At 51.2% G+C, this 22265-nt stretch overlaps 2 protein-coding genes across 2 annotated transcripts in view; one reads left to right on the forward strand and one right to left on the reverse strand.

Annotated features, from left to right (window-relative positions):
• Positions 1-344: 344 nt before the first annotated feature.
• Positions 345-9569, forward strand: TAF1C (TATA box binding protein (TBP)-associated factor, RNA polymerase I, C, 110kDa). Its single transcript, XM_008565339.1, has 15 exons — positions 345-394; positions 2703-2841; positions 3992-4073; positions 4266-4363; positions 4441-4530; positions 4628-4701; positions 5338-5576; positions 5720-5836; positions 5920-6037; positions 6130-6201; positions 6357-6492; positions 6626-6769; positions 7474-7648; positions 7737-7874; positions 7964-9569. The coding sequence occupies exons 2-15, from the start codon at positions 2704-2706 to the stop codon at positions 8992-8994; spliced, it is 2652 nt and encodes an 883-aa protein (XP_008563561.1). The 5' UTR covers positions 345-394; position 2703; the 3' UTR covers positions 8995-9569.
• A 366-nt stretch (positions 9570-9935) lies between these two features.
• DNAAF1 (dynein, axonemal, assembly factor 1) overlaps positions 9936-22265 on the reverse strand; it is a 25983-nt gene continuing 13653 nt past the window's right edge. Inside the window, exons 7-12 of the mRNA XM_008565347.1 lie at positions 20883-21049; positions 17965-18231; positions 13858-13973; positions 12264-12323; positions 11066-11432; positions 9936-10192 (exon numbers count right to left, since the gene is read on the reverse strand). Of these exons, the coding sequence (XP_008563569.1) occupies positions 10095-10192; positions 11066-11432; positions 12264-12323; positions 13858-13973; positions 17965-18231; positions 20883-21049 (1075 nt within the window). The 3' untranslated portion in view covers positions 9936-10094. The remainder of the gene's footprint in view (positions 10193-11065; positions 11433-12263; positions 12324-13857; positions 13974-17964; positions 18232-20882; positions 21050-22265) is intronic.

The following is a 22265-nucleotide window of genomic DNA, read 5'->3' on the forward strand; positions in this document are numbered from 1 at the left end:
GCCGTTCCTCCTCCGCCCGGGAGGTGGCGCGCTGCGATGCTCCAGAGGCAGGGCTGGGAGGAGGGACTTCCTGTCTCCAAGGGAGCACTTCCGGCCATGCCCGGAAAACAGTTCATTGCTGCAGAGGGGGATGTCCCGTCCTGAGCGCTGGGGCTAACGTGCCGCTTTCGGGCTCCCTCGTGTCACGGGGGTCCTGCGAGCCTCACGTGGGGGCCCGTTTCCCAGGCGAGCACGTCGAGGCCTGGCCACGTAAGTGTGCGCGCAGACTAGGGATGTTCTTCCGTCCTGAGCGCTGGGGCTAACGTGCCGCTTTCGGGCTCCCTCGTGTCACGGGGGTCCTGCGAGCCTCACGTGGGGGCCCATTTCCCAGGCGAGCACGTCGAGGCCTGGCCACGTAAGTGTGCGCGCAGACTAGGGATGTTCTGGAGGGCGTACACGTGTGTATGTATGAGGGGAGGGACCGTCCGGATCTCCCTCCTCTGCGACAGGCTCACGTTTTAGGTCCCCGGCCTGGCATTCATGCAGACCCGACAGAGATCTACAGCCTTGGAGGTCTCAAGGGGCCTGGAGAGCCTACAGCGAGGCGGGAAGCCCGCCAGGGGAAATCGAGGCTGCCTTGTCTGAGGGCTTTTTTGAGGTCGTGGGTTCCACCAGCGCCCTCGGCCAACCTGGGTTTGTTTCAGGCTGTTCGGTTCCTTTCTCCTCCGACTCATTCATTCCTAGATTTGTTCTTTCTTTATACGTATGTTTTTAATGTGTACTGATTGTTACCATTGTAGCACTTACCAACGCACTGGGGATTATAAAGTTCCTTTCCCGTGGGGCTTATTAGAGCAGTTTTGAATCAAACAGCTTCCTCCTGAAATATCTAATTACAGGTTGCTATGCATGCTCTGGAGGAAGCACACAGGGTGTTTTGGGAGGATAGGGTTGGGGAAACTGGGAGAGGCTCGAAATCTGAAGGATTTTGTAGGTGGGGAGGGAGGATGCTGGGGCTCATTCTAGATGGAGAGATAATGCGCAAAGGCCCTGTGGTGAGAAGCAGCATGGTCAGGAAGAACCCAAAGGAGGCCAGTGTGGTTGGAGCCCAGGCATCGACAGGACTCAGGAATGAATCAGACACAGTCCTGGCCTTTAGAGAGCTTACAGTCTAGTGAAGGAGAAAAGAGTGCACGGATACACCGCAAAAGTTACACGTTCCCTGAGGAATTCAAGTATTTATCGAAACCGTGTGATAGGCAGTGTGCATAGTGCTGAGGGCTCATGGATGGAGGTTACAGAATAAACTGATAAGATGCAGTGGAAATTCCAAGGGAAAAGATTTTTGCTTACTGTTTTAGTCAGTTTTGTGTTGCTATAACAGAATACCTGAGACTGGGTAATTTATAAGAAAAGAAGTTTATTTGGCTTGCGATTCTGAGATGGTTGCATCTGGCACGGGCCTCAGGCTGTTTCTACTCCTGGCAGAAAAGCGGCAGGCAGCGGGTGGTTACAGGAAAATCACATGGCGAGAGGAAGCAAGAGAGAGAGGAGGTGCCAGCGTCCTTTAAACATCAGCTCTCATGGGAACTAATACAGCAAGAACTCACTCACTACCCCTCCTCCCGCAGGGAGAGCATTAATCCATTCATGAGGGGTCCGCCCCCATGTCTCAATCAGTTCCCAACATTGCCACATTGGAGATCAAATTTCCACATGACTTTTGGAGGGGACAACACATCCAAACTCCATCACTTACTAAGACTATAATGCTAATGTTTGCTTTTGGATGCATGGAAGAGCAGTGGTTCAGAGCTCTGACTCTGAATTGGATAAAGATCAAGTCTTCGCTCTGGCAATTACAAGCTGTTGGCCATGAGCAAGTTACCTCTTCCTGAACCTTAGTTTCCTGAACTCTAAAATAGGGGCAATAGAAGAGAAAAGACAGCATGGCATCTGGCAGATGCGAGTGCTGAGTAAGATCTCCTATTGTTTTTGTTAATAAAAAAAGAGGGATGATATGGCTGCTTATACTTCTGGAGGACTTTGTATTTACCAAAGCCCTTTGACGTAAATTTATTTGTATTCAACACATAGCGCATTTTCTGGGAGGCACTGTGCGTAACAGTGGGAAGAAAGATGAACAAAACTCAGTCCCTGGCTTTGGAGGAGCTCAAGCTTAGTCTTGGTGTAGTCTAGGGCACAGGAGTGTGGTCTACAGATGTGTACTGTAATATGTAAGAGCTGTGATAGAAGCTGGCCCCTTGCCACTGTCTGACTTCATCCTCTAATGCTCTCCTCTTTCTTCACTCTGTAGCTGCCTAGTTATTTCTCAAACACTTTCCAGCTCCAGTAGTTTTGCACTTGTTGATTGTTCTATGTGGAACCCAGTCCCCAGTTACCTGCATGGCTTTCTCCCTCATTAGGTTCAAGCTGTCCTCAAATGCCACCTTCTCAAGGAGGCTTTTGCTGGTCACCATTGCTGAAACCGTACTGTCAGCCATTACTACCCCCTCCCTTGTGGGTGGATGGGTGTTTTTAATGTAGCGCTTATTACTGCTTGGCATTAGGCTAATAAACTCATTTGTTTTTATTAACTGCTTCCTCAAAGAAAGTATATCCCTCTTAGGGTACTCTTTAGTCTCTCCAAGAACCGTGGAAGTCATTATCAAATTCAGGGTCTCTTGAGAAGGCCAGTGTGACATTTGGTCCTTGTTTTCCAGGATGGACTTCCCCAGCTCCCTCCAGCCCACGTTGTTTATGACCGGCCCTCTTGGTCTGAGCGATGTCCCTGACCTGTCCTTTATGTGCAGCTGGAGAGATGCGCTGACTCTGCCAGAGTCCCAGCCCCAGAATTCTGAGGTAAGGAGAGAAGGAGGGGCCCTGGCAGCTCCAGCGTGGGTCCCTTAACTTGGTCCCCTTGTCTAGCATTCACATCAGTTGGCAGGGGTACAGAGTGGGGTGGGTGGCATTAGCACAAATCTGCTAAGACACAGGCTAAGCCAGAATCCCCTCCTTTGGGGTACGTGGGATGCCCTGCCACCCATAGACTGTTTACTCAGTAGGAGCTATTGGCTCCCTCTTTCCCGCCTGTCTCTTCCCAAGACATTCATTCCTTTAATTGTTCAACAGATACTGAACAGCTCCTACTATGTGCCAGGTCCCTCATTACTCCCTGGGAATGCAGCATGAATAAGTCAGATGATCCCTGCCCTGTAGAACTGAGTGAGAATAAATAAGTGAAAAGACCAGTGAATAAAATCATTGCAAAGTGTGGCTATAGCTTTGAGTAGAACTGAAAGGATGCTGAGACAGCATGGCAGGATGGAGGGGCGGGGAGGACAGACTTCACCAAGACTTCTGCTGGTGCCTCAGGAAGAACACTGGCCCTTTTCTTGGAATCCTAAGCCATTTGGCTGTCTTGGAGACAGCCTAGCTAAGGATTAAGCCTGGCAGAGTGGATAAGCAAATAAAAAGAGACAGCTGAGTGGGGGCTTGGGAGGTAGGGGTCAGGGATGGCCTCCTTGATAAGGAAGGGTTTCATGTCAGATTGGTACCCCTCGGGGAGCATAGCGTGCTGGCTCATTCGTGTCCCGAGTGTTTGAGCTGCAGGCCTGGCAGTGGGAGGTAGAGCAGCCTGTTGGGCTCCCAGAGTGTCTATGAGGTCTCCTGCGTGGAAAGGAAAATTCAGGGGGATTCAGATCAGCCAGTGATGGAAGAAGGGGCTTCCATCTTTAAGAGCTAGTGCAGGAGGAGGTCAAAACCACACACTGGAGTCAGGCTGCCGGGGTTCAAATGCCAGCTCTTCTCTTTACTGGCTCTGTCACCAGGGGCAAATGACAGCCTCCCTATGCCTCCCTTTCCTCATCAGTAAAATGGCGATGACAATTGTGCCAACTTCACAGGGCTTCTCTGTGGGTTGAATGGGTTAATAAAAGGCAAATGCTTGCACAGCGCCTGGCCCCGGAGATGCCACATTGTAACACTATCATTGTGGTTGCGTTCCCTCCAGAATGGGGCACTGCACTTCACCAAGGACCTGCTATGGGAGCCGGTGACCCCTGGGCCCCTCCCCCTGCTGCCTCCTGCCCCTGGTAAGGGTCTCATTCCTCTGGGCTCACTCCAAACTGTTCGGCCTATTGCTACTCTCCCCTACCCCCTACTCCCAAGACCTTCCTGATAGCCTCTGCTCCCCCAGGGCCCTTGGGTCCTTCCAGTCACCTGGGACACCTAGCCCCACTGCTGTGCCCTTCTCAGTCTTTTCCCTAATCTCCTTCTTCCCTGAGATCCCTGGGACTCTGGTGTGACTGCTCACGACCTGCTTTTCCGTGGAGGTTATCGATACCGGAGACGGCCCAAAGTTGTGTTAGATGGCACTGAACAGGTGAGTGGTCCCACAGTGGATAGTTCTGCATGGCCTGGAGGCTGTGCTTAGTGACCTGGCCGCCTCTCTTCCCCCAGCTCAGCCGGTTCCTGTGGGATCATGGGGACATAGCTTTTGCACCCCTGGGGAAGCTGATGCTAGAGAATTTCAAACTGGAGGGAGCACGGGTGAGTAGCCCCTGGTTGTCCAGGAGAAGGGACTCCCCCGCTTCACCTCAGGGGTGGATCCTAGGGTGTGTGAGCCTGACAAGGCCTTTCCATGCAGAGCTGCTCTAAGAAGATGACAGTGGTCAGTGTGGAGAAGCTGCTTCAGGACCTCGGTGGACACCAGCCCTGGGGGCAAGTGGCTAGTGAGAAAGGACGGGTGGATAGGCCCAGCTGGCGATGGGGTGTGGAAGGATCTGGGGTGTGGATCCAGGCTGCCATCACAATTGCTACCCCTATGTCATGCAGTCATGAGCTGCGCTTCCTGATAGGAAACTCCCAATCCTAACTAGCTTAAGGGAAAAGGGAATTTAAATTCATGGACTTCAAGCACAGCTGTATCCAGGTGTTTAAGCAAAGTTAATAGGGCTCTGTCTCTTTTATTTTCTCAGCTGCTTCCCTCTGCCTGTCTTAATTCCTAGACAGGCTGTTGTCAGGTGGCACCAAGATGGCTTATGACTCCAAGGAAAGAGTCAGTGTCCTTCCTGAGGCACCAGAAGTCCCAGAATGGACTTTGGTTGGCTTGGCTTGGGTCTCACGTCCATCTGTGAATCAGTCACTGTGGCAGGGGCAATGGAGTACTCTCTGTGGCCAGGTCTGGGTCATGTGACTGCCTCTGGGACATGGGAACAGGGTGGGTGGTTTCCCAAAGGAAGAGATTCTAGGTAGATAAAAATGTGTCCACTGTGCCCGGCCTCCCTTGGGATGTGTCCAGTCCTCCTCCCTCGTCACTGCCACAATGTGATCCTCCTGCTGTCCCCTCATTCCCAGGTGTCCCTGGGCTTACCTCAGTCCCCGACAGCGCCGGTTCTCCATCCTTGGGGGCTCTGTCCTGGGCAAGTCAATGGCGAGCCTCCTGGGGGAGCTGCTGCATGAGGAGCTGGTGATGCAGTGGGAGCAGCTGCTTCTGGACCAGGCCTTCACCGGGGGTGCCTTGGCCTGGGTGCCTGGAAGGACACCCCGGATCAGGCAGCTTGTCTACCCTGCTGGAGGTGCCCTGGACAGGCTATGTATCCTTTGTCACTGGACAGGAGATCCTGGAGGGCTTCCCTTTGGTGGAGGAGGTACTCTCAGCATGGTCCAGGGAAGGGCAGGAACTTGGGGGACTTGCAGTGACCACAGCTTGTGCACTGATCCTTAGCCAAAGTCCCAGATTTCCAAGAAGTCAGTCTGATCTCAGATGGCAACCCCATAGTCTATGGGGACCCTGGACACATCCAGCTCCGGGGACCTGTCCGACAGGTGGTGACCTGTACCGTCCAGGGAGAATGTAAGGCCCTCAGACACCTCCCTCGCTCACTGACTGAACTGCTGGCTGACCCCTGACCTCTGGCTTCTCCATCCCCTCTGTAGCTCTGCTGGCTGTCCGCTCTGACTACCACTGTGCCATGTGGAAGGTCAGTAGGCAGGGGCTGCCAGTCCCCCTGCAGGTGCTGCAGGTGAAAAAGGGAGCCACTGGGATCAGTCTCAGGTGAGGGGCTGATTTGGGCTGGTCAGCAAGGAGATGGGCCTGGGAGAAGGGACGGGTGGCCCAACGACATTAACCATGCTCGTATCCTGTAGCCCTCACCTGCCTGGGGAACTGGCCATCTGCAGCCGTTCAGGAGCTGTCTGTCTGTGGACCCCTCAGGATGGGTAATGCCCCTTCCCCCCAACAAACAGAACTATGGCCCGCTGCTCCCTGTTCATGTCCTGACCCAGGGCCAGGTTGCCCCTGGTCTTCCACTGACCTCTCAGCCCCTCCCCCATTGGCCCGTCCCCCCAGCCCATGGCTTACCTGTCTCCCCAAGGCTGCAGCAACTCTACAAGGACCCTGAGACCCTTGTCTTCCGAGACCCCTCTCCCTGGCGTTGGGCAGATTTCACCGCCCACCCTCGGGTGTTGACTGTGGGTGACCGCACTGGTGTGAAGATGATCGACACTCAGGTATGGAGACAGGGACAGGAGACCTCCCCAACTGCGGAGCCACAGAGCCGGCGAGTCCCAGGCTGCCCATGGTGGTGGCAAGAACAGTGTCCAGACCTAGGCTGAGCAAGGGCTGACCTGTGCTTCTCCCCAGGGCCCACCGGGCTGTGGTCTGCTGCTTTTCCGTGGAGGGGCAGAGGCCTCGTGCCAGAAAGGGGAACGTATCCTGCTCACACAGTACCTGGGGCAGCCTGGTGCTGGATCTCTGCCTCCCACTCTCCATCTCCTCTGTACCCAGGTGAGCGACTCCACCTGGGCTCTGTCTCAGACAGTTGCTAACACCTACTGCTTGCCAGTGGCTCTGCCTAGTCGAGACAGCCGCAGGCAGAACCAGGCTCATTAAAGCCCAGACAGCTCTGTGGCCTGAATGTGCATGGGGTTCCACAGCACTGCACCCTGCATCTGGCGCTGGCTGGTGGGTGGGGAAGGCCCCACGGGGAGTGACACCCTCATAGGGCTTTGAGGTACAACTGGGGGCAGAGCAGGTGAGGAGAGGCATCAGGCAGGGGTGTGTGTGCAAAGCTGGACAGCTGTTCTGTGTTCAGGACCAGAGCTGGAGGGCTGAGAGTCACCTGAGGTTCTGCTTTCTGCCTGCCTTTCCCCCAGTTCCCCAAGAACCCAGGATGTTTGTGGACATGTCAGCACAGGTTCCAGGGTCAGGAGAGTGTGGGGCCAGCTGCAGGAAAGCCAGAGGGTTCTGTGCGATGAGATTCCCCCACACTTCCAAGCATCTTTCTCCCTGTGATGCCACCTGTCTACCTGTCTGTCTGTCTGGAAACACCTCCCACTCAGGGCCCAGCAGGTGTGGTGGGTGAGGCACTTGAAGGCTGGTCAGAGTGCACTGCTATCCTGCAGGGCTTGCGCTCATCCTGAGAGCCACAGGCCAGCGAGCTCCCAAGTCTCAGCCACAAACCCGCCCTCTTGTTTCTTTCTCGGCCCCAGTTCTCACTCTACCTGATGGATGAGCGCCTCCCCCTGGTGCCGTTGCTGAAGTGGAACCACGGCCTCCCCTCTGCTCCACTGCTGGCTCGGCTGCTGCCTCCACCGCGCCCTGGCTCCCCGCAGCCCCTGCTCCTGGCAGGCCAGGGCGGGCAGCTGCAGCTGCTGCACATCACGGGTGAGGGGCCAGGCCCAGCTGGGGGTGGGGGGGAAGATGGGCAGGAGTGGGGCCTGGCCAGGGCCACAGCTGTGTGTCCTTCCTGCAGGAGAGGTGGCCTCTGTGCCCCGGTTGGCAGGGCCCCCCCAGTCTCTTCCTTCCAGGACCGACTCCCTCTCTGCATTTCCCCTGCTGGAGCCAAAGAGCCAATGGCTGCTGCAGGAGCGTCTGAAAGCACCAACCATAGGTGTGCTGGGGTGGGGGAATGTGCTTGGGGGCTGCAGTAGGGACACGCCCCTGCCAGGCCTTGCAGGTCAGTATCATTCCCATCTCCAGGTCTGGCTGCCGCCGTCCCGCCCTCTGCCTCCATGCCTGTCCTGTCACTCTTCCAACTCTCGGCTGCTGGAGATGTCTTCTATCAGTGCCTTCGCCTCCAGGCAGACTGCAGCCCCCACATGGACACTGGGCCTGACTGCCCAGTCTCCACGGCAACAGGGACCCCCCTAGACAAGATGCCCACACCCCTCACAGCTTCCTGGACCCTACAGGAGACTGCCCGCTGCAGCCAGTGGCTGAAGGCCCTGCTGAAGGTGCCCCGGGCTCCCCCTGTGTGGGCTGCCCCCACCTTTTCCCAGCGCTCTGTGTTGCGCAGCCTGGAACTGCGGACACAGGAAGGGAAAGCACCAGAGGTGCTCCGGGCGGCCATGGCCAAAGGGCAGCTTCTGCAACAGAGGGACCTGGGCTCACTCCCCATGGCAGAGCCTCCCCCTGCCCCTGAATCAGTCCCAGAGGATGAGCTCAGTGAGCGATTGGGGGAGGCTTGGGAAGGCCGAGGGCCTGCTTGGTGGGCGAGGCGACAGGGCAGGACCACAGAGCCTGGGAAACAGCCCAAGCGGCCAAAGCGACGGACTCAGCTGTCCAACACCTTCTCACTCAGTGGCTGCGTGGACCTCTCAGACACCACCAGCCCCCGTCACAGCCCAGACCGGACATCCCTTGAGGCCAGGCCTCGGCTCCCAGCAACCCTGCCCTCCCAGGAATTGACCCAGGACCTCTGGACCCCAAGCATCCCCTCGGAGCAGCAGCAGACTTTCCAGGACTACATGGCCAAGCTGCCACTCCAAAGGGACACCCCGGGATATGCCGCCACACCCCGCTCCCAGGCCTCCAGCATCCGGGCCGCCGCCTCCCGGCAGCAGACGCTCCAAGACCACAAGGCCAAGCTGCTGCTCCAAGGAGACACCCCGGGGTGTGCTGCCACGTCCCCCTCCCAGGCCTCCAGCATCCGGACTATGCCCTCCCGGCAGCACACCCCTGTCCTGTCTGGCTCTCAGCTTCATCGGAAGAAGCCTCGCATGGGCTTCTGAGGGTTCAGGGAAGGCTGCTTTCCACCCCAGAGAGCCCCTCATCCTTCCTGGACCAGTGTGCCTTCCAAGGTGGATACTTAGGAACCAGAGAGAACAGTGTCTGGGGTGCAGAGCTTTCTACCTCCTGAGGGCCAGTGTGATTGTGGGAGACATCCAAAAGTGATTTGGAGCCAAGTCAAAGGAATGGAGCCACAGAATAGTTTCTTCTGTGGCTCATCTGTGCGCCTGAAGATAATTCCAAGGGCAAGTTGGAAAGGTGCTGGTGGTTCTGTCTTTAGGGCCAGTGCTGCAGGGATGCCCCCAGGAGACAGTGCAGTCTATGCTGGAGAGCGCCTGCCCTACGCTGTCGCCTTGTCCCCACGCCTCCACGTCCTGGGAAGTGGCTCAGCGCCCCGAGCTCCTTGGGTCTGGTGAGGGTGGGGTGAGGTCCTGTTGGGCTCACGGGGCGGGCACAGTCGGCAGCTGTTCTGGGTTTGTGTTTGTTAAGCAGTCTCTACCGTGATCTGATGCTTTGTAGAGGGAGATGCTCTGGACCCAGGTTCAGGGACTGAATAAACTAGTCAGCTGAATGTGGACTGGGTGATCACGTTTTCTGGACTGGCCAGGTACCCTCGTGCAACTCGTGGTGTCTAATGCATCAAGTCCCACTTCCTCTGAGTTCTCTCGCCCCAGTGGGAGATTATGTTCTCCTGTGGGGAAAACACCCGCTTGAAATTTGACAGGCCCCAGCGTCTGATCTAGGTTTCTCATCACATGTAAAGAGAGAAACAGTCCCTTCTCAGGGCAGCTGATAAAATGAAAGGAATCGCATATGACTCGCGCAGATATTAAGACAGTCCAACAACACGTTGACTCGGGTGTTAAGATGTTTATCATGCTCCAAGACATTTATAATTACACAATTGTACTACAGATAACTGGGGGAATTGTATGCTGCTGTGGGCACAGGAACGCAGAGGGCACAGAGGTGGTCTGTGCCAAGGCCCCGGGGCGTGCTCACAGTACCTGCAGCACTTGGGAGGGAAGGGAACCGAGCCCAAGGGTGACATGTGCCTGCTTCCTTAACTGCCAGTCCAAGGTAAAGGGGGCTGCCTTGAAGTTCAGTCCAAGCCAAACTCAATATCCTCCTGGTGTGCCCCCGCCCCGGGCTCCTTGGGCTCCATCTCAGACCACACTTCATTCTCTTCAGTTCTGTTTCCTAAAGAGTCAAGAGAGAGGGCAGCCAGTGTGCCTGGGAAATGGGGTCATCCCCTCGCTGTTCCTGCATGCAGGTCTAGAGTCAACCACAAAGCTGTCTTTCAGGAAAAAGCCTGACCTCTCGTTAGTGTGGGATAAGAAGTAGGAGCTGTCCAGGCTCAGCAAGCATCCTGCTGTGGACATTCACCCAAAGGCAGCTTGTTCTCAGTGAGCACTCACCAGCTTCTCCCCACACCCTGCACCCCCTCATGTGCACCGGCCTCTGGAGCTAGGTGAGCCCCCAGTGTGTTGTTTGTGGTTTGTCCTCCCCAGCCAGGTCCCTGGACACTGCCCCTGCCCGGCGACCCTCCCCATCCTGCCACAAAGCCATCTGCCTCTCACACGAGATTCATCCTGGTCCCTGGATCTTCACTGTGGATCAGCTGTGCCCTCACACCAGTGATACCCTCCCTCTGTCCCACACCCCCAGCTATGGTGTCAGAGGTCCCCTCCCTCCTGCAGATGTCTCATCTGGCAGGGCCAAGGAACAGGGATGGTGAGGATGCAGGTTCCTGAGGTGGCCTCGACCTGCTGAGCCGAGGTTGCTGAGAATCTGCATGACCACAGGGCCCCGGTGATCCCCAACCCCCCACAGCCAGACCCAGCCTACCAGGGATGGGCTGGCCCAGGCTGGTAACCACAAGTGACAGCTTCAGAGCCGTGAACTTAGGAGCGTGATCTACACATGGTCTCCCTTCTCTGAGAATGTGGGATTCTTAGGGCAAAGGCTCAAAGGGCCACCCCCACCAGCCTGGGTCCCCAGGGTAGGGTAGTTAACAGTTCATTTCTCTACAAAGCTTTTGGCCCTGTGGTCTTAAAAGCAGGGCAGCATTACCTGGTGGAGAGGCTGCACAAAGGCTGCTGTCCCCATCTGCACTAGCTGGGGGTGGTACGAAGTCTTTTTCGCAGGGGTGGGGTGCTGGTGGCTGGTCCAAGGGCTCATCGCCACCAAGCTCCTCAATCAGCGGCTGTGGGGATTTCGGGTCTTTACTTTGCATTTCCAAGTCCCTCTTTGCTTCCTTTTTAAATATTTCTGTGAAAGGCATCTCTGCCTTCTTTGAGGTGTCTTTGGAGATTGCGAATATGTTTGAAAGGGTGTCTGTGGACATATGTCCCAGCATGGGAAGCGATGTGCAGTCTAGTTCAGAGCCACTGTTGTCACTCGAGCTTGAGATGACTTCAATCTTCGGAAAGCACATTTTCTATTAAAAGAAGACATTTCTGTTTTCACAATAGAGTCACTCTAAAATGCCCCATGCCAATTCTGCTTTTTTATCTAACATCAAAAATTATTCTGTTGCTGCATACTAGAAAGGCCCAAGGGGAAGTGGTATTGTGCCCTTTGAAAGTTAGGCTTCAGGATGGACACTCCTTGGCTGGCTGTTTCTGCTGAGCTCTGCAGCCAGTGTCTGCACTCCCTTCCAACCCTCTGCTCGGTCCCCACACGGTGCTCCCCACCCACTCTGTTTTGCTACACAGCACTCTCCAGTGGCCAACATGCCCCATAACCCGTAACCGGGCTTTGCTCACAAACTCCAAGACCATGCTTCTTCGGCATCAGTTCCCCGACAGTAACTGGCCTCACGTGTCTGTTTCCTTTGTTTGTTGATGAGCTCAAGCGTGGAGGTCAAGTCTCATGCCTCCTTCTCCCTCGACACAGAGGTCCCAGAGGGAGCAGGGTCAGGTCAGCTTGGAGGGATTCCCCATTGTGCCTCATACACTCGCTCCTCTCCATCCTCTCACCTTTTCCTTCCCCCATCTATGTGGCTGTCTTTAAACAGACATTTATAAGATGACCATATGAATATAGCATAAGGACGGGGAAATGCTTTCAGGTGATTATGTATAGTATACAGTTATTACAAATCAGCAATAAAATGTATGTTCAAAAAAGCCCAAGTAGTTAACCATAAAATAATAGCTACATTTCCTCAGTGAGAGCATGGGACTTTCACGATAAGGAGAGAGACTTTGTAAACAACAAAAACAAAAGTGGAATTAAGTTGACTGTGGGAAAAGTGTGCACTGATAACCTTATCGTGGTTTTCCAGAGATTCTCCTGTGTCATCCACATCTTCCAGGTCGGGTAGGTCCTGAAAGAGCAAACAATTCCCATGTCACCAGGGGGCACGCACACTCTGGGCGCTCTGAAAGACAGGTGAGGGCCACATGCCGTGCATTCAGGCTCTGTCACATGCGGGCCACAGAGGAGGAGACATGAGCAACTGCCCACGGCACTCTAGTCTGTCCCTCCAAAAGGAACCTTCTGCATGCTAACAGAACAAACATTGCCACTGCAAGTGTCCAGACCTAATCAATGAAAGTGAGACTTGGCTGGGCACGACAGATCTGAGGGATTTCCACATCTTTTCTCCACTTCACCATGTTAGAGATGCCACCAGCTCATCTTGGGGGAAATAATGGAACCCAAACCAAATGTACCTCTGTACCAATTAGTCCTAGAACTCTGTGTGGTATGAAAGTAATATATTTTGTACCTCCCCAAAACTGGTAGAACTTTTTTGTTTTGTATTATGAGGTTTTTGTTTTTGGGGATCTTCATCTATAGCCCCCAGTTGGCATGTGAGGGTGTGCACAGTGCACAGTGTGTGGTGAGATGCATGGATGCTGGAGCCACCTGCCTGGAGGAGCATACAGCCCACTCTACCCTTCCTAGCTGTGTGGCTTTGGGCAAGTTGCTTAACCTGTTTCTCAATTTCCTCATCTGTAAAATTGGGATGATAACAGTATGCATCTCTTATAGTTATGGGAAAAGCTAAATCGATCAATACAAGTCGTGCTTAGAGCAGTGCCATGCATAGAGTAAGAACTCAATAAATGTTAGCTATTGGTGCTGTGGTTCTGCACAGTCAGTTCTCAGATGGTAGAGCCTAATTGCCCAATATTGTTTCTTATACATAGATCCTGAAACCCACTATGAATATTGACCAAGATTAGTTTAACGCTTACTGAGCCATGTGAAAGTTTGAAGTCTGGGCCTTGGAAATGAAAGAGCAGTTTAGTAGTTTCCCCAGGCAGCGGGCAGGGGCAGGGGCAGGCAAAGTCACGCACCACAGGTGAGCAGAGTGTGTGCCAGCTGCCCACTGGGAGCGAGGTGAAGGTTGCCGAGAAGTGCGTCCTCACTCTCGCACCATCCATCCCGTCACCCTTCCTGTGGGCTTGCAATGAATCTGTGAGTTCCCACAGCACTGTTCCCATGGACCACAGCGTTTAAGATTGTCATCAAAACGGGAAGAGCTTCAAGGAGGAGTGACACGGGAGGCTGAGATCACGCTATCACTGAGCAGGCTAGGGGTGGGACGCTGCACAGGCACAGCTTGATGAGCCAACAGGAAGCCGGGGCAGTGATAGGCCAGTGGCTAGCAGGGGCCTCTTGGTGGTGGTGTCCAAAGAAGACTGAGAGGCTCTGATCTTGTAAATGCAGATTCTGACCAGCAGGGGGTGGCCCAGGATTCTGCATTTCTAACCAGCTCCCTGGCGGTGCCACACCTGCTGGCCTGAAGGACCACACTTTGGGTAGGGACGATTTCAGAGGTTTGTACGTGACCACCTGTTTTGCCAACTATAAAACTGGTGCTTATCTGCAAGGTTAAATACTTCACTTACATTGATGAATAACGTCTCCTTTGTCTCCAGTTTAATGGTTTCTAAATCTTCAGTTCCAGCACCATCATGTTCTGTAACTAATACACTCTTGGTGGCCACAATCTGGGGAGTTGATTCTAAGGAACAACAACAAAAAGTTGTAATCTTAGAGTTAGTTTTATACACAGTAGTCAGATTGACAAGCCCAAGGTGAAGATGGATTCCAAGAGCAGATGAAGGACAGAAACCCTCTTAAGGTCCAAAAGGCCAGCCCCTGTTACAGAGGTCATGAGAATCCACATCTTAGGATATGGTTATATCTACTAAGAAAAGAAGAGAAAACACTATCCTCTTTGTGTAATCTGGATGTGAATCCAGTGAGATGAAAGTCACAGCCAGGAATCAGTGCAGAAAAAGCAGGAAACTTGGAAAGGGCAGCTTGACCGACGAGCAAGAAGATGCAGGAAGGGGCTATGCTGACAACAAGGGCCTCCTCGGGAGGCCAAAGGGGCAGCTGCATGGCCTGTCAGGGAGGGGCACCCACTACGGTCTGTACTGCCTGTTCCTCAGTCAGCGTCAGGGACTTGTGCAATCTAGTCATTGCAGGGTCGCCTTCCTCCTCCAGGGCCCCGCTTTTTGAGGTTCCCAAGGCTGTGTCCTTGGGTCCTGTTCTCTGATTTCTCCTTGGTCTCATGGCTTCAGTTATGCTAGAGATCAGTGGTCCATTGCATCCACCCCGAGAGCTGGCCATGCCCTATTTGACTAAGAGCCACATCTGGGCACCATGTTAGAGTGACACGGGGACACTGGCAGCAGGCTCCCAGAGCTGCTGTTGTGGGTGACCCCAGGCCCACTTGTCACTCTAGCCCCTTGTGACCCTCACTCACAAATCCCGATTGTTACTGGTCTTCTCCATGGGGAGGTCCCATGGCTTTTCAAAGTCCCATTTCTAATTACGCTGACTCTGGCTTTGCTTTCAAATCAGCTCTTCTTCTGCTCCCTTGTCCTGCTAATGGCACTGCAGGCTCCAACTTTCTCAGCTGAGAAGCTCGTGATCAAAGCAGCTACCAAGTCCTTTTGTTTCTACTTCACCAAAACCTGTCTGTCTGTGCATGATTTTGTTTGAGGTAAAAGGTGAGGCAGGGAAGAGACTCCCAATTATCGGGTACACTGCTTACGTGATCTCTTCAGCCCATGGCCTCGGGATGGTTTCTATTTCACAGAGCTGGAAACAGGCTCAGAGAGGTGTTGTGGCTTGCCCAAGGTCACTCCGCTAACTAGGGGGCTGAACTTGGGTTTGACCTCAGGTGTCTGTCTAGAAACCACACTGTGCTTAGTGCACTTCAGTAAAATGCTTGTAGCATTCTACAGACCATTTTGGTGACTACTAGAAAGAAGCCAAAGCTTCTAGAGTGAGGTGTAATTAAAGAGACAGGAAATGGTGTATATTTCCAAACTGGTATGTACTCACCTAAGGTTCCACTTCTGCCCTAATGTTTAAACCTCAGAATAAAGGTGGGAAGCTATTCAAGTATCTAAGTCTGACTCTTGCTCCCCAGGCAACCTTCACCGATTCCTGACTTCATGATGAGGTCTCAGGGAGAGTTTGCTCAGGGAACTCAGCTAAGTTGGTCCTATGGTTTACCTCCTGGTCTTCTCCATCCTTCACTGAGGCCTCGTTACTTGCAAGGAAAGACTGCTTGATGCAAGGAAGATGAATGGAAAGTGACTTTGTAAACAGATGGCTTTCTAGTTAGATTTACCTTTCCTGGGGCTGAGTCACTTTACAATGAGGTGGAGGAAGGTCCTCCTTGCCCTGACAGCCCAGGAGAGAGAGAAGCTGGGGACCAGGAGCTTCTAGGAAGCAAAGGCTTCGGGACAAAGGCTAACAGGAGGCCTGAGGGCAGTGAGGCAGGCGGACCGAGCCTGGCCTCTCAGGTTACATTTGGCTTTAGTTCCTGCCTCCGCTGTTTACCTGCTCTGCAATTTGGAGCAAGTCACTTTACTTCACGGAACCTCCATCTTCAACTCCATGAGATGGGGTAATGACGGCAGCACCTACCTCACAGGGGTCCTGGGAAGCTCTGGCCTCCACTCGGAACCCCATAGATGCCAGATAGACTTGTTGCTGGCTTGTGTCTCCTCTCCTGACCACAGCGACTGCAATTGAGCAGCTACTTTAAATTTGCCCTTTGTCTGTTCAGCAAGGCAAAGGCCTGTTTTACTCATACAAACTGCTGCTAGACTAGCTACAGTTTTGAAGCAAAAAACTTTACAGGAGAGGGAGTGATTATGCAGGGAAAACTTTGTATCTTGCAAAATCCATGTGTGATAATGCTTGTGTAATAGTTGAGAGGACTTTCCCTCGTATGCTTAAAGTAGAAATATTGCACCATTTAAATAATAAAGTCTGCAACATCTCCATCTGTGGAAAGCTTTAGGGAAAACATGAGCCTGGCTTGGTTGAGATATTCTTCCAGAAACCAAGGAATGACCACGGAAGCCATGGAGGTTTTACAATCCCACCCAGCAAAACGGCATCACAGGCTACAGAAGGCAGCACCTCAGTGTCTCATAAGGAAAAATGAAGTCAGAACAAGTCACGCTTCTCAGAAACATTGAGCCCCAGTCTCTTATCACCATCAGGGAAGAGCCGTGATGAACACCTGAAAAGGTGTGATGGGGGAGTGTGTCCCCCAACTTCCCAGAGAGTAGTGTCCTCTTTTTGGTGACGGTGGTCATTCGGAAATAACCCAGCCACTCTTTCCCTGCCCGCTCCGCCAGGGCCTGGGCTGCCCTTCCTCTGCTCACTGTCTCCCTGCTGCTCCTGCCCTTCCTTCCTTCCGTGCCTCTTGCCTCCCCCGGCACAGAATCTCTGAGAGACTCCTGAGTCCAGCATTGGGAGAAACCACCATTCCTGAGTCCCTGAGGTGGGGTCCGGCCTGAGGACATCACCCCCAGGCCCCACTCCTGAGGGTGTGTTTTTATTTCCCACACACATTTTGTAAACGCCCCTAGGCTGCAAGAGATTTTATAGATATTTCTGAACATAAGGGAGGTGGAGAATAAATCCAAGTTAATAAGAGAGCACTGAGTGTTTGGAGGTAGGGAGTGGGGTGAGGCCAGTATGATTTTGAAGAGATTAATTAAAATAGGGCTCAGTTGGGTTAACGGTTCAGGATGGTCTGCTCTGTCCAAGTTCCTTAGCCTGAAAGGTAATTCGCCCAGTCCTGGCACCCCCTGTGGACCCTGCTCCCTGGCTGATCTCCTTAAGTCTGGAGAACAGTGTCACTTCTGGGTCTCTTCCACACAGTGGGACCATCGTTCTGGGCCACACTAGCTAAATTCCCCAAGCAGACCTCAAGTCCTGCTCAGGTTTGAGCTCAGAATTATTCCCATCTCCCAAGACCCTACGGTCTGGGAATATTCCTGATCCGGCTTCTCCCACAAATCCCACAACAGAAGTGAGTTCATCCTGGGGAAGTCCTGGGTATACCTGTTATTTGGCAAAACCCAACTTGGCTAGAACCTGTCAAGGAATTCCCTTTTTCTAGATCTGCATCACCTACCACAGTAGCCACAGCCATATATGGCTGCTGGGCACTGGAAATGTGGCCAGTATCAATTTTTAGTTTTATTTAATTATCTTTACTTTTAATTCATTTTAATTTAAAATTTAAAACTGAAGTAGTATAAAACAATTTGCTTGTTTTGGTAGGACTCCATTTCCCTTTGGTGAAAAGTTGGCATTCAAATTGAGATGGGCGGTAAGTGTAAAATACCCACTGGATTTTGATGACTTACAAAAAACAATGTAAAATATCTCATTGAGAACTTTCATATTGATTCCATGCTGAAATGATTGTATTTTAGGTATATTGGGTAAATAAAATATATTGCTAATAGTTTTACCTGTGTGTTTTTACTTGTCTTCATGTAGCTACTGGAAAATCTAGCGATGGCTCCCATTTTATTTCTATTGGGCAGCAAGTGCTGCTGTAGGTGATGAGACAACTTGGGTAACTTATCTTCTAGACCCAGTGATAAAGAAGGGAGAATCAGGTGCCAGGCCTCCCGGATGTGATGCCCAGTGCTCCCCTGTCTGTCTGGGTTTCTCAATTGAATTACCTGCCCCAGCAGCTCCAAGGGGTGGCGGTGTTGGGGCCTTAGCCAGGAGGGTCCCCTCCGGCTGCTGGCCTTTAGTCTCTCTGTCAACCTCTGCAGGCAGCTCCTCTTCTCCACCTGTCTTTTCTGGGCACAGCTCATCCTTGGCCTCAAAGCTTTTCCTAACAAATGACTGCATTTTCTGCTGTATTTCTCCATCCACAGGAGGCTCTTCCCTGCCTGCCGTGCTGTCACGCGTGTTCTCGCCGCTGCTGGCTGGTGGCCTGTCCCCTAAGCAAGGGAAGTGCAAAGGTCAACTTGGAAACGTCCAGGAGGATGAGGGCGTCTGTACATCTATCAGGGACATGCAGCGAACGTGTGAGAATGAGCATGGGGAAGTGTCAGGGTTGCAGCGAGGGGTGGTCACCACAGTGTCCTTTGTGATCGCTCAATAAGGGGAGTGAAACGTCCACAAAAAGGGACAGTTGAGCATGTCCATTTCATAGGAGAGGACAGCGCCACTAAGAAAACACAGAGCAGGAGGTTCTTAGGATTTGGGGTTAAGGGACCACGATGTCTGCCTTTACTTTCAAATGGCTCAGGAGAAGGACGTGTGTGTGTGTGTGTGTGTGTGTGTGTGTGTGCGTGCGCGCGCGTGTGTGGCAAAATGTTAAAAACCATTGAATTTAAATGGACACCATACACCTATTTGTTTTACTATTCTCTCAGCTTTTCTGTAAATTTGAAAAATTTCAAAATAAGTTGAGAATAGGAAAAATATACTGTAGGAAAATGTCTGTTTTTATGGAAAATAGTTATAGCATGGTAGTTCAAAAGAGTAGGCAGAAAGCAATATAATTATATTATTTTGATATAAAAATATGTGTTACATGCATGGGGAAAAGCCAGGAAACATACACACCAGAATATTGAGTGGTTCTTCCTGCAATTATATTATTACTTGTCTTTTCTGTGTTTTCTATTTGTAGTGTACTTATATCTTGTAATTAGGTGAAAAGCAATCAATGTTATTTTATTTTTTATTTTTTTCCTTTTTGTCTTTTTTCGTGACCGGCAACGGGATCGCAACCCTCGGTGTTGCTCCCGCGCCTCGCTCAGCCAGTGAGCGGGAACCGGTCTGTATGTGGGATCTGAACCCATGGGCGGGAGCGCCGCCGCGCTTCCCAAGCGGCGCACTGTAGCAGTGCGCCACCAGGCCGGCCCATAAAACAAGGCTTTATAAAGGGCACTGACTAAGCCCCCAGTATATATCCTGTCTGATTTACTGCTAAGAATGGCACTAGATGTGGTGCCTATTAAATTAGTACAATATCATATTACTTTGATATGAAGTCAAAATGGAATTAGTAATATTCATTTGTACTGATAGGTTCTAATCTTAAAACCTGTGACTATGTTATCTCACACGGCAAAAGGGACTTTGCAGATGTGATTAAGATTAAGGACCCTGATACAGGAAAATTATCCTGGATTATCCAGGTGGGCTCAATGTCATCACAAAGGTCCCTGTAGGAGGGAGGCAGGAAGGTCAGAATCAGAGAGAGATTAGAAGACGCTACACTGCTGGCTCTGAAGGTGGAGGAAGGGGCCATAAGCCAGGAACGTGGGCAGCCTCTAGAAGCTGGAAATGGCAAGGACACGGATTCTCCCCTAGACCTCCAGAAGAACACAATCCTGAGACACCTTGATTTTAGCCCAGTGAGACCCAGTTAGGGCTTCTGATCTCCAGAACTATAATAATAAATTTGTATTGTTTTAAGTCATTTGTTATGGCAGCTGTGAATGATAAGAAATATATGTACTTGTCTCTGAGACAGAGTTCCTAAGACTCTGTAGATAGGGGCACTAGAAGAATATTTTGTTTTAATATTTCGTCTTTGACGCCAGTTTCTGGCACAGAGCTCCTAAGGCCTTTGCAATTTCCAGAGCAATAGGAGCATTTTTTGTTCTAATAAGGGGACTCTTGGTGGCTCCTTGATGGAGGCTGGTCACCAGAAAGACTAGGCCATGATCAGAATTCTGGAGCTTTCAGCCTCACATCCTATTCTCCAGAGAAGGGAGAGGGGCTGGAAATAATCTATCACACCTCCACAATGAAGCCTCAGTAAAAACCCCTGGACTATGGGTTCAGAGAGCTGACATGTGGCGGTGCCTGGAGGATGGGCCCCCAGAAAGGAGGGGTGCATGGAAGCTCTGCACCCCTCAACCCATACCTTGCCCTATGCATCTCCTCATCTGGCTGTTCATCTGTATCCTTTATAATATCCTTTATTAATGTCATAAACCAGAAAATGTGTTTCCCTGAGTTCTGGGATCCATCGTAGCAAATTATTGAACCCAAAGGAGGAGGTCATGGGAAACCCAATTTTATAGCCAGTTGGTCATAAGTAGGGTGACAGTCTCTCTTAAGATTTGCGATTGGCATCTTAAGAGAGGGGCAGTGTTGTGGGACTGTTGCTCTTAACCTATGGGATCTGAGTGTCAGAATTGAATCGGGCTGTAGGACACTCAGCTGGTGTCAAAAAATGGGTTGGTGAAGGAAAAACCTGCACATGCTGGCGACCAGCAGTGGGTTGAGTGTTGAGAGTATGGTACACTATACACTACTCCCACACATGCAACACTCTGCTGTACTGTACTACCATAGAAAAACCCCAGAAAACTAACACATTCGTTTTGAAAAACTAGGACTATATTAACAAATTATGTTTTAATCAGTAAAAGTGGTTTAAAACTGCACACAATAGTTGGAGTTTTTCACTGGCTCTGGCAGGTGGGTGAGGCCACCTGCAGGGGACCTGCAGGCATGTGAGTAAATGGCTAAAAAAAGTCCTAGAGACTAAAGACTGTGCGTTGGACAGCCTGGACATTCTAATGTAAATGGAAGTCTGGGGATGTCGCCTTCTGTCCAGAGCACGTACCTCTCTCCTGGCCTTCTGTCTGTCTTTTCCTCTCTTCAGCCTGCCGCTTGATCATCGCCAGGGCTTCGATGCTCTCCAAGATCTTCTTCCGCTCTCTGCTGTCCCACTGCTGCCGCTCTTCCTTCTCAGCCTCGTACCCACCCCTGGCCCAGGCCTCTGCACAAGCTCTGTTTAAAGGACAGATAGAGGAACAGAAATGGGGAGGGTTGAACTTTTGCAGGTTAAAAGTAAATTCCAAACATATACTATCCAGCTAGACTTTTTCCTCTTCCTCAAAATCAAAGCAAAGGGCACATAAGACACGTGGCTGCAAGGATGAAAGTTAACATATGTGCGTTTGAACCTTTCAAGTCTAAGTGTTTGCTGAGCCCTCTTAGGTATGGTACCAAAAGCACAAGTGGCAACAGAGAAAGAAGAGAAACTGAACTCCTTCCAAATTAAAAACTTCTGTAATGCAAAGGATACCATAAGTAAAGTAAAAGGACAACCCACAGAATGTAAGATATTTGTAAGTGATGTATCCGATAAAGGCCTTGTACCTAGAAAATATTAACAACTCTTACAACTCATTAATAAAAAGACAACACAATTTAAAAACGGGCAAAGGTTAGAAGAATGAAAAAACAAGCCACAGTCTGGGAGAAAATATTTGCAAAAAAGAAAACTGGCAAAGGGCTTATACCCAAAACATACAAAAAAAAATTAAAATTCAGAAATAAGGAAACAAACACCACAGTCTGGGAGAAAATATTTGCAAAAAAGAAAACTGACAAAGGGCTTATACCCAAAACATACAAAAAAAAATTAAAATTCAGAAATAAGGAAACAAACAACCCAATAAAAAATTGGGCAAAACATCTGAACATCTCACCAAAGAAAATATACAGATGGCAAATAAGCACGTGAAAAGATTCTCAACATCATATGTCATTAGGGAATTGCAAATTAAAACAACAAGATAACACTCCACCCCTAGTAGAATGGCTAAAGTCCAAAACACTGACAATATAAAGTGCTGATGCACATGTGGAGCAACGGGAGCTTCATTCACTGCTGGTGGGATTGCAACATGGAAGACACATGTCTTCACTTTGGAAGACAGCATGGCAGTTCCTCACAAAACTAAACATACTCTTACCATATGGTCCAGCAATTGGGCTCCTAAGTATTTACTCAAATGAGATGAAAACTTATGGCCACACAAAAACACGCACACACATGTTTTAGCAGTTTTCTTCTAATTGGCAAAAATAGGGAGCAACCAAGATGTCCTTCAATAGGTGAATGGATACACACACACCTTTTTTTTCCTTTTTGTCTTTTTTACTGACCGGTAACGGGATCGCAACCCTCGGTGTTGCGCCCGCACTGCACTCAGCCAGT

The sequence above is a fragment of the Galeopterus variegatus genome, unplaced genomic scaffold (genome assembly GCF_000696425.1).
Source record: "Galeopterus variegatus unplaced genomic scaffold, G_variegatus-3.0.2 Scaffold197, whole genome shotgun sequence".
Taxonomy (NCBI): domain Eukaryota; kingdom Metazoa; phylum Chordata; class Mammalia; order Dermoptera; family Cynocephalidae; genus Galeopterus; species Galeopterus variegatus.